The sequence below is a fragment of the Scaptodrosophila lebanonensis genome, unplaced genomic scaffold (genome assembly GCF_003285725.1).
Source record: "Scaptodrosophila lebanonensis strain 11010-0011.00,11010-0021.00 unplaced genomic scaffold, SlebRS2 tig00000001-arrow-pilon, whole genome shotgun sequence".
NCBI classification, from domain to species: domain Eukaryota; kingdom Metazoa; phylum Arthropoda; class Insecta; order Diptera; family Drosophilidae; genus Scaptodrosophila; species Scaptodrosophila lebanonensis.
The window spans coordinates 21188769-21203436 of record NW_022060529.1 but is presented as its reverse complement, the minus strand read 5'-3'; the positions used below and the strand labels follow the sequence as shown (position 1 = coordinate 21203436).

Below are 14668 nucleotides of genomic sequence, written 5' to 3'. Positions count from 1 at the left end.
ATTTTATGGTTCCATAAGAAATCCTTAGGTTACATGATAACTCTCTTCTTAAATGAAAAACTTTATTAATTTAAGCTCATTTTCATTTCACCAATGAAAGCCAATATTGTACTCTTAAGTTAAGTATATATTTAAATATGTATGTAGACTATGAATTGAAAAAATGGAAAAATGATTTAATATGGAAATACGAAAAATGTATTAAGCATGCACGTTCTTTTTTTTTATATTTTTTTTGAAGCCAATTTCAGGCCCTTTTGTTTGGGCCAAAAGCCCATTCTGACTCGAACTCCGAACGTAACTCACATCTTTACAACTTTTTCAGAATTGATTATATTTTCAATATAGTCGAAGGTAGCTTTTCAGCGTCAATGTAAAGAATGCTTTAAGATTCTGTCAAATGAGTTGAATATTCTTGATTCGAAGCATGCTTGAACATATATTTCAATTTCATAAGCACTCGAGATTTTGTCACGTATAGCAACAAAAATTTATTTAGTATTATTAACACACCAAACACAGACCTTAGATTCGAGTTCATTGTGTTTCCATTAAAAGCATTTATATATATAGCTATATTTTATATTAAATAAACGCACCTATACGAACCGATAAATTTTCAAAGTATTGCAAGTGGATAACGTTTTTAGCGAAATGAGCAAGAAAAAATTCTTAGTACTGTTGAGCTTCGCTTGCGTCCTTTGCGTGAGTATGGAATGGAATGCTGATTGCGATTTCTACTAAATAGTGCTGCCCTTTTAGTTGACACCCATCGGGAATGAGGCCGTACCATTGCTAGTCCGGCCAACAAATCGGACCACTACTAATCACACAACTCATCCCACCACACATAAAACCACAGTTAGGTCGTTGGCTCGCTCAACAACTAAGCCAGGAGTACGTCCAGCAGGACAAAAAGTAGCGTGGCCAGTGCCAGTCAAGGTGACTGGCAACCATTCCAAGGTGGGGGATCATGGAGCGGCTGCACAAGAATCGGCACATCATGCTATACGACTATTTCCAGGAGGTTTCCGGCCATTGACTTTGAAAAACGTCACAAAGGCGAAGCATCGTGACGTGAAGTTGTTGGCACGGCCAGACGAAGTCATCCAGCCTCCGGGGGACGGTGCTGCTCCGGCTGACGGCACTGCACCGCCTGATGGTGGTGCTCCGGCTGATGGTGCTGCTCCGGCTGAAGGTGCTGCTCCGGCTGATGGTGCTGCTCCGGCTGATGGTGCTGCTCCGGCTGAAGGTGCTGCTCCGGCTGATGGTGCTGCTCCCGTTAGCGGTGCTCCTCCGGCTAACGTCATTCCTATGGCTGAGGGCGGACCTGAGGCCCCACCTGGCGAAGAATCAACTGCAGCCGCCGGTGCTGAAGGCGAAGCACCAGGTGCAGGTGGTGGTGAACCTCCAGCGGCAGGCGAAGGTGAATCTACAGGTGCAGGTGCTGGTGGGGGTGGAGCTGGTGAGGGCGGAGCTGGTGGGGGTGGAGCTGGTGAGGGCGAAGCTGGTGACGATGATGGCAAAGATGAAACCGTCGCGGCCACCGAAAGAACCATTTCCATACCAAAATTCGAAACCGATGAATTTGGGAACTGGGTGTACAATCCCTGGGCCGTTACCTTTGGCAAAATCTGGCAGGATACGCGTTTCAATATTGTCGGTCGTTACACCATACCGCGCATGCGTCTAGAGTCCAAAATGGTATTCGACTATTATCTATCAGCGAGCAAATATAGCACTGTATGCATGGGTCGCTCCACTGTCTACAATAAGCCCAGAGTGATGAAGTGGCTCTCCAATAACGTTTACAATCAAACCCATGAACATCGACCCGTTTGGCTGGGCATCAGGCGTGAGATCTACGAGCATGGCAATTCGGAGGAGTGCCACACATCCAAGTTTAACGCATTTCGAAGATATTTCGAGTGCGCTATGCGTCGCAATCAGCGAGTGGAGTACATGATACCGCAATATCCGCTTCACCAACTTGGCTATAATGGTCACTATTGGGGCAATCTACCCAGGGAGGAGAAAGAGCAACACTAAGGCATTGTCTAGGCCTGGTCCATGAAATGAAAGTTAATGTAATGTACCAGATAAATCATAATTAAACAACAAACGACATAGCAACAATATCTTAAAATTGTCTAGTTAACAGCTTAAGTTATGAGCTATGTTTTAAATCAAACGTTTTTGATTTTTCACCTAACTCTAATCATCACTATTTGTATTTAAAATGTCAGGAAAGGTTAACCAAAAACGAGCTTTGTACAAGGTGCATCCCAAAGTAAACTTGTTTTTTTTTTTTAAATATTAAGATTAATAGCCTTCTATTAATAATTATTTAACTGATCTTTTTATCTATAGAGTTTACATTTAATAAGTTTTTTTTCAAGTTCTGGTAAGTTAGCGTGCATTGTTGGTAGAGGAGATGTATCGATCGACAAGTCGTCGATGTGGCAGCCTCGCGCACAGTTGCTGTAACAACAGGTACCGATGGAGGCGAATGAGGTTGCCACATATCCCGTTGAAGTGGTGCCATATTAATGATGCTAGGTAGGTATGGACATGCCGTTATAATGTCATGACAACCGAATGTAAGTAATATAAAAATGACGATCGAACAAAGGAAAAATATTGGTTCTGTTACGCCTCCCGCTCTTACTTTTTTATAGAAGCGTATAAGCATCAGATACATGTAAAATTGAAAAGGTAAAATAAAATATAAATGGGTAGCATGGAATTAAAATTTTTTGCGGAATTTGCTGCCGCAATCTCGCAACAACCGATGCCAATAAATTGGACAAATGCTGGCAGCTGGCAGTGAAGGCTTCGAGGAGTCGTTTGTCCATGTTTAACATAATTACGTTTCGCTTATTTTTGTAACTCGCTGCTGCAGCGTCCTCCCCCATAATTGAAATATGTGTTTAATGTGTCCACTGACTGCCGTTTGAGAGCTGTGTGCGTTTAATTTAATTTCACTCTCATTACGTGCCAAAAAAGAAGCCATGTGCGTGAGAGTGTGCGTTGATGGCCAACAGCCGATAGGCGCGCTCGAATGTATGCTACAGTTTGCTCTGCTTGTTTATCATATCAATTAGCCGTAGTCGTCGTCGTCCTTCGGCACCATAAATTTGCCAAACGTGTGTCCTCACTGTATGCTAGGATAGCGTTTGGAACCTTGAGCAGTAGGTAGCATTGTTGGCTGCTGCTGCACCTGTAGCTATAGCTACTCATCTAGTATGTGTGTGTGTGTGTGTGTGTGTGTGCGTGAGTGCGTGAGTCCGTTCGTGTGCGTCAGGCTGTTAATGTGCGACATAATCTATTGAAAGCGTGTTGATTCAAAGCGTTGCTATTGGACAAATGCCAATGGGTGCGTGGGGGCGCACATGTGAGTGTGTGTATCAATGTGTGTCTGTGTGTGTGTGTGTGTGTGTGGATGCCCACGTCAGAGCTTTTTCTACACGCTCTTGCTTTTTCTCTCTCACATTCGCTCTCTGAAATTGGTAACTGTTGCTTTTGGTAGACCGTATCGCTCACACATCACATTCACATAAACAAACAAAGAAGCGGAATTCTTATATTATATTTGTATTTGTATGTTGGGCCAAATAAATAGGAAGTTAACAAATTAGTTAAATCAAATGGTCAACCTTAAGTGAAGAATATAAATCACAGATATTTCTTATTTAATGAACACTGAATACATTACACATGCATTTTGTTTTCATGCTACAATTATTGGTAGAGAATACTTGAGAATAACTAGAAGGTTGCACTATAGAAGAAGAATGCTGCCTTCTATCTAATGTGTGCTCCGTAAAGAATGATTAGCTTTTACAAAAACTGGCTGAGAATGCCAAATGCTTAAACTGTTGGTTGGGCTTATAAAAACAAAGCAAAGATTGTGAACTTTACAATTTAAAGAAAGAGAGGAAAAGAGAAAGAAATGTCTTATTGACGATTGAGCTTCTTCGAATCGATAACAAATAACTATGCCTCTAAATTATCGATATCGATGCGAATTCTAGTTCAAGTGCAGCTTCTAATTTCATTTAAAAAAAGCTTGTCGCAACAATTTTAGGCATTTTTGATGAAGCTGTGGTTTAAGTTTAGTTTCATTAACTTTCGTTCAATTTAAGTATTTCACAAATAAATTACATCTCTACATAAACAAACTGAAAGCTACAAAATATTTAATTTATTTATTTACATAGTTTACTAAACTTGTAAAGCTGATTTTATAGGAAAATATTTCCTATTGCACTGGCTGCTGAGGAAGATATTTCCTCAGGTAGCTTAAGAGCTAACGAAATAATGATAACAGGAGATGTGGATGCTCTTATTAAAGCTTATATAATCGGTTGTTAAGGAGATAAAAATGTCTGCAAAACCGAATCATTTTTCTGTTGCTTTTAGTTACTTGATACAATACATACAGAATTAATAACTACATACTTACAAAAAGGGAAATAAAAATAAGAATTCCATACGTTACAGCCATTATAAGAGTAGATTTTCCAGTATTTTTCCGTTGTTCAACAATTCAAAGTCACTTTAAATTTAGTCGGAATAGATTTTGGTGCTTAAAAAATCAAATATTGTAACATTTGTATATTTTAATTTTATTCTTTCACCATATTAAAGTCATAATATGTAGTGAAAAGTCTGTAGCTATAGAAATATCCATGTGCTTCCATAATTTATTAGAAAAAGGCACACTGAAAACACTTACAAGCGTCTATCGAAGATAAAAACAGTAGAAGATGGTAAAATTAAAGCCAAACTGAATAAAATCTAAACGTAAAAAATACATACATTTTAAAACAACTTAGTTTGCAATAAAGTACTTATGCGAATTTTATAAAGCAAATAGGGCCTCTTATATATTAAATTCTTTGTTGCCAAAAATCTTTAAAGTCAAAAGTATCCGTGTTTTTAATGTCTGTGAAAAGCCCAATAAGAATTTAAACAACTCCATAGAAGTCAAGAGTCATGAAAGACGACAGACCTCACGCAATAAACAAATTTGCACACACATTTAAAGTTACTCTCCCGCTCTTTGTAATTTCTGCCTCTCTCTATATATATATATATCTCCCTATCATTTGACAAAAGCTCTGGCAAAGCTTTTCGCTTGCGTGTGTGTATTGGTGATGGGAAAGATGCTGCGAGCAGCCACAAGTTGTCTTTTCGAAATTTGCAACAGTTGCTGTGGAGTGTCTTCGAAAAGCGGACGTGGCAAGGTAGCAAAGCGGACAAATCATTTTAATTGACGGCCCTAGGGCAGAGCTGGGCACTTCTTGGAGAAATGTTATCAGTGAACTAAATTGTAAAACTAGTTCAAGTGCAAGCGTGTTGCGAATAGTTGTTGGCAACAATGTTGCTGACATCATTTTGAGAAATGCTGCGAGAAGCACAAATAAAATCAAAATACAAATCAAATCAGCCGAAGTAAAGATTACTTGTAAAAACCATTTAATTGCAACGAAAACTGAACGATGTACACATACCTACATAGATACATGCATATACATAAATTGTATAGTACATATGTAGCATTTCATTCAAAATTGTTCGCATGTGCAAAATTTCATTAGTTCATAAATCGTAAATTAGGCACCACAAGTGCTAAAATCACTGAAAATTGTTTTAAAATTTGTTTGTCCAAAGTGTTAAAGCAAAAGAAATGCAAAAAATATTATTATGTATCATAAATCATGTTAATGCAACCAAACCGAAACGTGCCTAATTCAATCGTGTGCGTCTACATATTGCAAATGAAATTATAATTTGGTCCAAACAACAAGCAAAGTAAAGCCAGAAAGGAAAGCAAAACGAGAATCTAAATTACCATATGTAGTAGCACATAAGTACACACAGCATTTACATATGTACGCACATTTATATGTGTGTAGTACGTGTTTATGTAAGTGTGTGCGTTTGTGCATTTGTGTGCTTCTTTATTTGACTGACACGTGCTTTGTGGGCATCAAAAATTGTGTTTTGTGCCCCGCCCCCTCCCCCAACAAATTCAACACATCTCTTCACACGCATTACCCCCCCCCCCCCCCCCCCCCCATTATTTATCTTATTTTGGCTTACTTTCCATGACACCGCAAACAAATTTGCTGAAAAATATTGATAACAAGAAGTTAAAGCAACGTGTATAACAAACAACAAACATACAAACAAACAAACCACAACCAAAGCAACAAGCAAAGCAACTAAAACAGCTACAGCGCAACAGTTACAACAAGCCTGCTACTGCCTGCAAGGCTTGCCTCTGCTTGGCTCGGCTCGCAAAAGGAGAAGAAGAAGAAGGTATGTTGATTTGGGAACATTTTTCGTGAAAATCGTGTGAGAATTATTTGCTTTTCCTTTGATGCTTTATTTGCCTATCAAAAGGCTCCCTGATAATTGAACTGTTTGGCTGTCGTATGTGATTATCGTGTCTGGAATGGTGTTATTCGAGTATGGCACACACTGCGTATGATTGATGCCTCTGCAAAAATCTGCGTGTACAAAAACACAGATATACCATATACATATATTAATATAAATATGCGCGTGTCTGGGAATAGAAGCCATCTCGTTGATTGTGCCCTATGGGTGTAATTTTGAAGTCTAGCAGGCACTGTCAATGTAAATTCAAATTGGCGTTGAGTCGAAAGTTGGAATTTAAAAATAGATATTCATTTAAAATGAGAGTTGCTTTCAGCGATGTCATGAAAAATTTAATTCCCTGATTGCCCTTAAGACATAATAATCTAATTGTAACCTATGGAATATTTAAACTGCAGATAAGAAACTTCAATGTAAAACCTTTTGTAATAGTATCAGGGTTTCTATATTGACCTTTTTCCTTCATGTTGTGTTGCATATAACATAAAAGGAAACATGGCAGTTTATGTATAGCCCAGATGTCCAGTTGTCCGTCTGCAAGACTGTCCTTCGGTATATATGATATTAGTATTAACCTAAGCACTTTTATTTAAAAACTTGTTACAACTACAAGACCTAACTCGTGGTCTGATTCTATTTCTATTTTTTAAACATGTGTGATTTGCTTAGACGAAGCTTCTGTTGAAGCTTGCATTTTAAAACGAACAAACTTTAAGTCTAGAGAGTAAACCTTACAAAAATGTATGATCTGGGAAGTTAATGAATACATGGGTATTTCATTAATTACTTTGTTTGATACCAAAAGTAGTCCGAAAAATTGAGCCTTATTGGCTTGTACTTGTAAGAATGCAACTATTATTCCTCAAAAAAATAAAAAATAAAAAAAATAAAAATGAAAATAGGATCCCATTTTAGTTAATGCCTTTTATATAGTATACCCTTGTTTTTAAATATTATTCTTTAACTAATCGAAAAAGGCATTAAAGAAATCCAGCAAGCATTTCAATTACTTAACATCTGAATTCAGTTGGATTAAATGCATCTATCTGTGTGGTCCGAAGTATTTTCATTCTTTAATTGAAAAGTTCAGTTTCTGTGACAGAGATTTTCTTTTTGCGTCGTTTCGCGTCAAAAAGATAACTTTGTTTTCATCAATTCATTAATTAGGTGAAAATCAGCTCTGCACTCGGATTTCGTTTTTTTTTTTTTGTGTTTGATGTATTGGAAACATTTTAGCTATTTTTAATTAATGAATAGAAAGCTTACTGCCCAGTGTGATTCGTATTTGGTGCGCAACAATTGAATACAAACCTTTATTATGTATTTAATAAATGTATCCGTTTAATGTTTGATTGAATATTTACGTAAAACTCAACCGTTGCGACAATTTAAGTAAATTGAATTGGCAAAGTTTAAACGAAGTTACATTTTATTGCCGCGTCACTGCCTGCTCTTGATTAATTTGCGCAGCTCGTTAAAAGTAAATGAAAGTTGGTTATTATTTAATTAGGCACCTCACACATACATATACAACTACCCCTGCTTCTTCGCCTATTACCGACGCCCCTATGCACTGGAATTTTTCTCCAGCATTATTTTATTTTTTTCCCTCCGACTGTTGTCAATCTGTCACTTAATTGGCCGTAAATGAGTTTGTTGCCAGAGACAGGCGCATCCTTGGCACTTCTCACCTTCGCTTTGGGGGTGTCAGTTGCAGGCCCGACATTTAAAATATTCCATAGCATACTTTTGCGCGTGACCCGGGATCCTGCATTCACAGCCAACTTTGCGATATTTCGACCCAAAAACAAAGGCATGTGTAAGGTCGTGCAAGTCCATTTTTGTTTAAAAATGTGATTTGCTGAGATGCGCTGAAAAAGTGTCATAAAATATGCAATAAACCGGAGCTGGCAAGGAATAAAAATTAACAAACTAGAAAACGCTTGTTTACTTGCATTCTTTAAAAGCCGTATATTTTTAATATTTTATGCATACATTTTTTTTTTTATGCTGCTTTACAGAAATATCAAAACACTTGACCGAGTTTTGCTGCCTCGGCTTTGATTTTTTTTTATGACATTCTTTTTGTTTGCTGGCTTGTAAACGAGCGAAATGGGAATGGCCATAACGGCTGAGGCCCGGCAGCCACCAAGCAACATATATAGATATATAGATAGATACATAGGTCAAAAGAGCAGCTGGCTGAAGTTTGGAATTTTGTGTTGAATTTGACGAGAATTTGGATAGTTTAAGGGCTCGCTTTAAGTTGAGGTCAGGCGGAATTGCCATGGATGATGGCGCATGGAAACACTTGACTTGCAATCATTTTTTTTTAGTTGGATTTCAACTTGTTTTTTACGATGAGTACTACTATGAATGATAAATTTAATAAATGCTGAAAAGTTAGTCTGCATTTTTTAAGAAAAATGAAATATTTATAAATTGTGTAACCTTCTTTCTGTTAGGTTCAAATAAAATGAACATAGTTTTAAAAGTAACAAACTAAGTAGAAAGGTGCTCCCATAATAAAAATTTATTTTAAATACTTTAAAATACATTTGCAATTAAATACTTGAACTGCAACTATGCACGTACTTTTGTGGGCGGAGGGCTCTCTAACCAAACCAGGAACAACAATGGCAGCTGTTGCTGGCAGCTGCTCTATTTTTAGAGCTTACATTTCGGCACAATAACGAGAGTTATTTAAAAGCTTATGGTGAGGAGGGAATGCAGCGAAAAACACACGAGAATAAGCCTGAACTTTCTCTGGCATCTGGTAGTTTGTTTATCAGATTTAGTTCATATAGGCGAAAGTACAGTTGCACAAGGCTATAGCTACACGTTTGACCAGGCTGATTAGAAATACTATATACTCGAATATACGTTCTGAGACAGGAATATATTATACTCTTTAGACTTAGAGTAGGGGTTTTCATTTTTAAAAAATATCGAATCCTTATTTAGAACATTTTCTCGCACCATGGAGTTTGGTTCAAAAATCTGCATTAAGGGATTGTGATAAAATTTAAAAATGTACTTTGTTATTTGTGTGTACTTCAATTTCCTATTGTTTTTATTACTTCTCTTAAACAAGAAACTGTAACGAAAAGGGGGAGACATTTAATAGAGACGAAGAGGCAAGTGAAAACAAGTTGAAATTTTAAAAATTTTGTTTTCTTTAATTAAAAAAAAAAGCAGAAGTTTTAGGAATAGGTGATAATACTACAACGTTATAATGAAGCCTTGAAATATCCTTAATAGTAGAAACCTGATCAAATTGCAATTGCAATTCGATGGGCCACCTATGTCCCGAATCATAGGCAATTGTACTATAGTCAGAGGCGTTTATTGAACTCAGCAAACATTTCAAAAGTAAACGTAAATGAAAATGTGCAAAGAGCGATTAGAGTGCATGTGACGGGCAGCGGGCTACAAAGATTATGGTTTTCATTAACTAAGTTTATAACATATTAAAAGAAACGTAAGTAAACTAGTAGCTCATACAAAATATGGATTTTACCTAGAATCCCAAGTGGAATACATATAGTTAAATTCGTTCGTTTTGCTTATAATACTACTTTATTTTCTTAAAACATATTCTTCTTTCCCTGAAGAAAAAGAGTTAAGAGATAATTTCTTTTACTTCTGCAAGGAACTGTGAAATGAAGACGACCTAAAAGGGAACGAGAACCGACAGTACCGAAAATAAATTTGTAGAGGAACACAACTTCAAGGACAGTCCTTTGATTAGTCAGGGAATAAAGATTTATGAGCAGAACTGTGCTTGAGTAGCGTGGCCAGCTTATGCGGCCATAAATAATATGTCTTATATTAATTATTCACTTTATGATAGAAGATCTAGAAATTAGTAAAACCAAGACTACTGCTATCCTATATTCCACAATTATTAGGCAGTTTTTTGAATATTTAGCTTTTATTGAATAAAGTTATAGCCGGACTGGGAAATCATTTTATAAGTAACAAGTACTTTGTTATGATACTTCAATCTATAATTTAGTTACTTGGTATGTACTTTTTAAGCCTTCTCCTGAAAATTCACACATAATTGTGTAAGTTGTTTATGTGTGGCTGTCCGTAGCTTAATGAACATATAAATATGCATTTAATTTGTTGTTAAGTGTTAAGTTTTCAATGAATAATATGTTATAGTCCGACAGGCAACACATTTAAAAAATACTATACCATTTGTCTTCAATATAATGATATACTTCCTAGAGAACCAATAATGATTGCATAATTACGATTTTCTTCTTTACTTTTTAAAATCTTCCTGTAAAAATCGACTCATAACTGCGTAAATAATTTAGTTTATTGCATTAACTAGCCGAATTAAACACTCTGAATAAAATAGTTATAGGGTGTAAAATTATAAAAGTTCAACTGTTGCCCAATCCGACAATTGTTCGTATAGTTCAGATGCAAATACAGTCGAGTTTAAGCAGAAGTTCGATTTAAGCTCGTGGGTCTGCATGTGAAATAGGCGAACAGCTCTCAGAATTGGGCAATAGCGTTATGCCTATCGTGTTGCATGTTGCGTTGCCGCATCTTTTGCTCGACAATGTGCTGGCAAATTTGTAGGGCTTGATAACAACCCAATAGCAGGGCACGCGTGTAGCTGTGCTTTGATTCTCGTTCCATAGCCATAGACTCATCGACCGCCTGATGTTTTTTGTGCTCCAGCTCTTGGCATTCCCGTTTCATGGACTCGAGCTCGGTATGCTTTTGTATCAGACATTGGCGCATTATGCTTCTTGCATAGTAGGAGCGTAGCTCGAGCTTTTGACGTTTGTGCTTCATATACCGCATGTAGTCCGCATCTGCTTCGGGTGCACGTTGAAAACACTCGCAAATGCAGCACGTTTGCACATTGCAGATCGTCTCTGGAGGCCTTGTGGGCGGTCTCTTGCGTCGTCTGGGCTTTTGTGGTGGTGGAGGCTGTCTCTGTGCTGCCGGCTCTATTGTGGCTTTTGTTGGCTCCTTGTCTGAGAAATGCTTCTTTATGTTGTCCATGACAGAGTCCCATAGTCCCGGATACAGCGTATTGAAGTATATTTCTAAGCTATGCGTTCTTTTGTACTCCGCAACAAGATCCGATATGAGTAGTGGCTTGAACGAAGGGGGCGACGCGCATGACAATATCGACCTCTCAGCGGGTGAAAATAGTTCCTTTTCATACTTCTTCAGAATGGACAGATGGCTGGAAACATCTGGTGGTGTATCTGGTTGCGGTGTTAAAAGTGCGGCTTTTGCACGCTGCTCCTGCAAATCCATTTCATCCAGTTTGTCTTGGTGAAGTAGGTTCTGTACTCTCGGTTTTGAGATTTTGTGATCCACCTTTATTGCGGGCTTGTGAGGTTGAGCCTCATCTGGGCTAGCGATATCCCTGATACGATTAAGCCATCCTTTTTTTCTGTGCGCATAATCGGAAAACCATTGGTTCTCAGTCAGTATGCTGTTCGAGCTATTGGCATTGGGGTCCCGCGGAGATTTCATGTTGATAGATGGCTGTGATTGCATGCTCTTAGAGTCGCCCAAGCTAGATTTACTCGCAAGGAATTCTTTTGGCTTTATGCGTCGCCCAAAGCCGTGATCATATTTAAATAGTGTTCGTTCTCGTATATTTTCTTTGTCGATATCATCATCATAGATCATCTTCTCATACGATTTCAGATCGAGGCAGCTATAGCTCTTGAGATATTTCGCTGCCACTAATCTACTTCGTTTTTTATCATTCTTTTTTGTTAGTTTCGTTTTTTGTGTTGAGGCCGTTTTTGCTTCCTTTCTAGATCTCTTGGATTTGAATTGTTCACCAAGACTTGATGCACTGAATAGAATTATGCTGGACGGGAATTGATTGCGTTTTAGTTTCAGATCCGTCAACTTTTTTGTTAGATCCTCTACGGCATAGGGATTAGTGCTTCTTCTTAATTGTTCTTCCACTGCAGCCTGTTCAGCATCCAGCTTTTCGAGCTCCTCCTTGGACGTAAAGCGCCTGAATCTAGGTTTTCTTTTACGACGCTGCCTGGCTTTGGAGAACTTCCCTAGCGGGCTTTCATCGTGAAAGCATTGCACGAACTCTTTGTAAATAATCTCTGGTATTGCGTCGTGTGGTGCAGTTCCTAGTGCAATAGTACTATTCGTATTTGAAGTTGAGAGGGGAGTGCTTCGAGGCCGCAGGCTTCGAGAGTTGCGTGTCAGCAGTTGAAAAAAGGATGCAGCTTTTTGATCTTTAATATGCGCTATAAAGTCAGTATTTCGACCAACGCGGTGACGTATGTCTTGCATTCGTTCCTTACATCCATTTGCATAAAAGCTCCATGTTGCGTGAAAGAAAGCCTCTCTCTTCTGGAACCACTCCATCTTATTTATGAGAGGCGATAGCCTTTTAATTTTGTGCTGCAAGCACTTCCGGTCCAGCTGCCATGGACTGAGCCTTTAGGGATCGGTCTTGAGAGCAATGTTTGGATTATAGGAGTTCGATTGGTGTAAAACTTCCATCATTCTAATTAATTTTTAAGGTATTTTTCAAAATACTTGAAAATTTTGTATTTTTATCTTATATATAGTATATATTTCAAATTGAGTTTGAAGTTTTATTTAGTTTCAGAACTAGCCCACTACAATCTATAGCTTTAATGGAATCTTAATAAGCATAAACCATTTTAAATCAAACCTTATCTCAGAAAGGTTTGCGGAATACGAATATGTTTCTCACGTTTCTCCGTTTCTTATCGATCTTCTTGCTACCATAAGTTTATCAAAATCCGCAAAAGTTTTTGTCATGAATGGGTTGGTAGTGTATTCAATTAATAGCCTGAATTAAACATGGATACTTTTTTAACTTTGATAAAAATAAGTAAAATATTGTATATTATTATTTATTTATTTATTTATGTGCTTTATTTCCCTAAAAATTGACAAATATATTGCTTAAAGGTAGCTTTATTTAAAGAAATATAGCTAAGAATAATAATCTGAATATGTTGTACACATTTACAAGTTTATAGTCGACTTTAAATCTAACATTAAATGCTAAAGGAAAAACAGGCAAAAATTAGAATGAAAAAATAAAAAGCGGGAACTTCAAGGAAGTTCGCAACATTATTTTTTTACATTAAATATTTAATATATTATAGTACAAGAATTGAGATCACCTATCGTTTTAATATTGTTTTCCTTATATGGTTGTTTAGTCGAAGACCGTTTAAATGGTATTTTTCAAATCATTTTTAATATTTTATTCTGGGCAGGTAAACTAGTTCTTAAATGGGTGCATGCACTACTAGAAAAATATGGTTTTTCTATAAAATAAGCTTTTGAAACCAAAATTTGGATCTACAATTTATAAACAAATAAAGAAATAAACTATAATCGATAGCTTTATAGTTTAAATTGCTTTAGTTTGAGAAATGTTCTACTATATTATATAAATGTAATAGAAACTATTATGAAGTATTGCACGCTTATTATATTTAAATAAATAAATGTCAAAAAAAATTAATTTTTTCTTAGTTTTAAAAAAATCAAAGTTAAGGGTTTTCATTTGTTTATTAAATAATCACAGCGAGGGAGAGTTGTCAGATATGCGTAAAATATGTCTAAAAAATGAATTAAAAATCTAAAAAATGGGCTTTTATGAACGCAAGTAATTGGCAAGTAGCTGATTGTGTTTGAAAATCAGCTGCTTGTCCTTCACTTGGGCTCAAAAGAGCGCCAATGCATTCATGGAGATACAATTATCTTATAGACAATGTTTCGGTAATTTGCGTTTTCGAATTCGTCCCTCTATTAGGCGATCACAGTGGCACAAGACATTGTAGCATCTCTCCAGTTGGCATCGCATATTACCGACTTGTAGTTCAGGCGTTGTGTGGAAACTTGTACAGCTCCAGTTGGGGATTGTGATCACCGATGGGGACCGTACTGTCGTCCTTTGTCTCGCTCTGCAGTGCTGTCGATAATACTCCTTGAGTTCCTCTCGGGCTCTGCTTTTCAACATATCGGCCATGTAGGACTCATCTGGTTCGGTGTGGCAGTAGAGGGACTCGCAAATCTCGCAGCTCGCTGCCGACTGCCTGTCCGTTTGACTTTCTGGCTCCGTTTGACAAATGGCTATATCCTTCGATCTGCACTTTGGCCTGCGTTTGATTCGCTTTCGACGTTTTAATTGCTTGGTTTTTGTTGCAGATGTCGTTGCTCTGAGCAGACGTTTGGGTTTCTTTATTGGACTGGGCCAGTT

The 14668-nt window shown here is 37.3% G+C and overlaps 2 protein-coding genes across 2 annotated transcripts; one reads left to right on the top strand and one right to left on the bottom strand.

The window, feature by feature from the left end:
• The first annotated feature begins 1314 nt into the window (after positions 1 to 1314).
• LOC115632773 lies at positions 1315 to 2049 on the top strand. The gene is made up of 2 exons (XM_030530058.1): positions 1315 to 1392; positions 1471 to 2049. The coding sequence occupies exons 1-2, from the start codon at positions 1315 to 1317 to the stop codon at positions 2047 to 2049; spliced, it is 657 nt and encodes a 218-aa protein (XP_030385918.1).
• An 8671-nt stretch (positions 2050 to 10720) lies between these two features.
• Positions 10721 to 12986, bottom strand: LOC115633813. Its single transcript, XM_030531297.1, has one exon. It carries the CDS (start codon positions 12787 to 12789, stop codon positions 10921 to 10923), a length of 1869 nt encoding a protein of 622 aa, XP_030387157.1. The 5' UTR covers positions 12790 to 12986; the 3' UTR covers positions 10721 to 10920.
• Between the last annotated feature and the right edge of the window lie 1682 nt (positions 12987 to 14668).

Coding starts and splice junctions, on each gene's coding strand:
- LOC115632773 (XM_030530058.1), top strand. CDS start 1,315: ATGGCTGAGGGCGGACCTGAGGCCCCACCTGGCGAAGAATCAACTGCA. Junction 1,393..1,470: donor CTGAAGGCGAAGCACCAGGT/GCAGGTGGTGGT, acceptor GGAGCTGGTGAG/GGCGGAGCTGGTGGGGGTGG.
- LOC115633813 (XM_030531297.1), bottom strand. CDS start 12,789: ATGGAGTGGTTCCAGAAGAGAGAGGCTTTCTTTCACGCAACATGGAGC.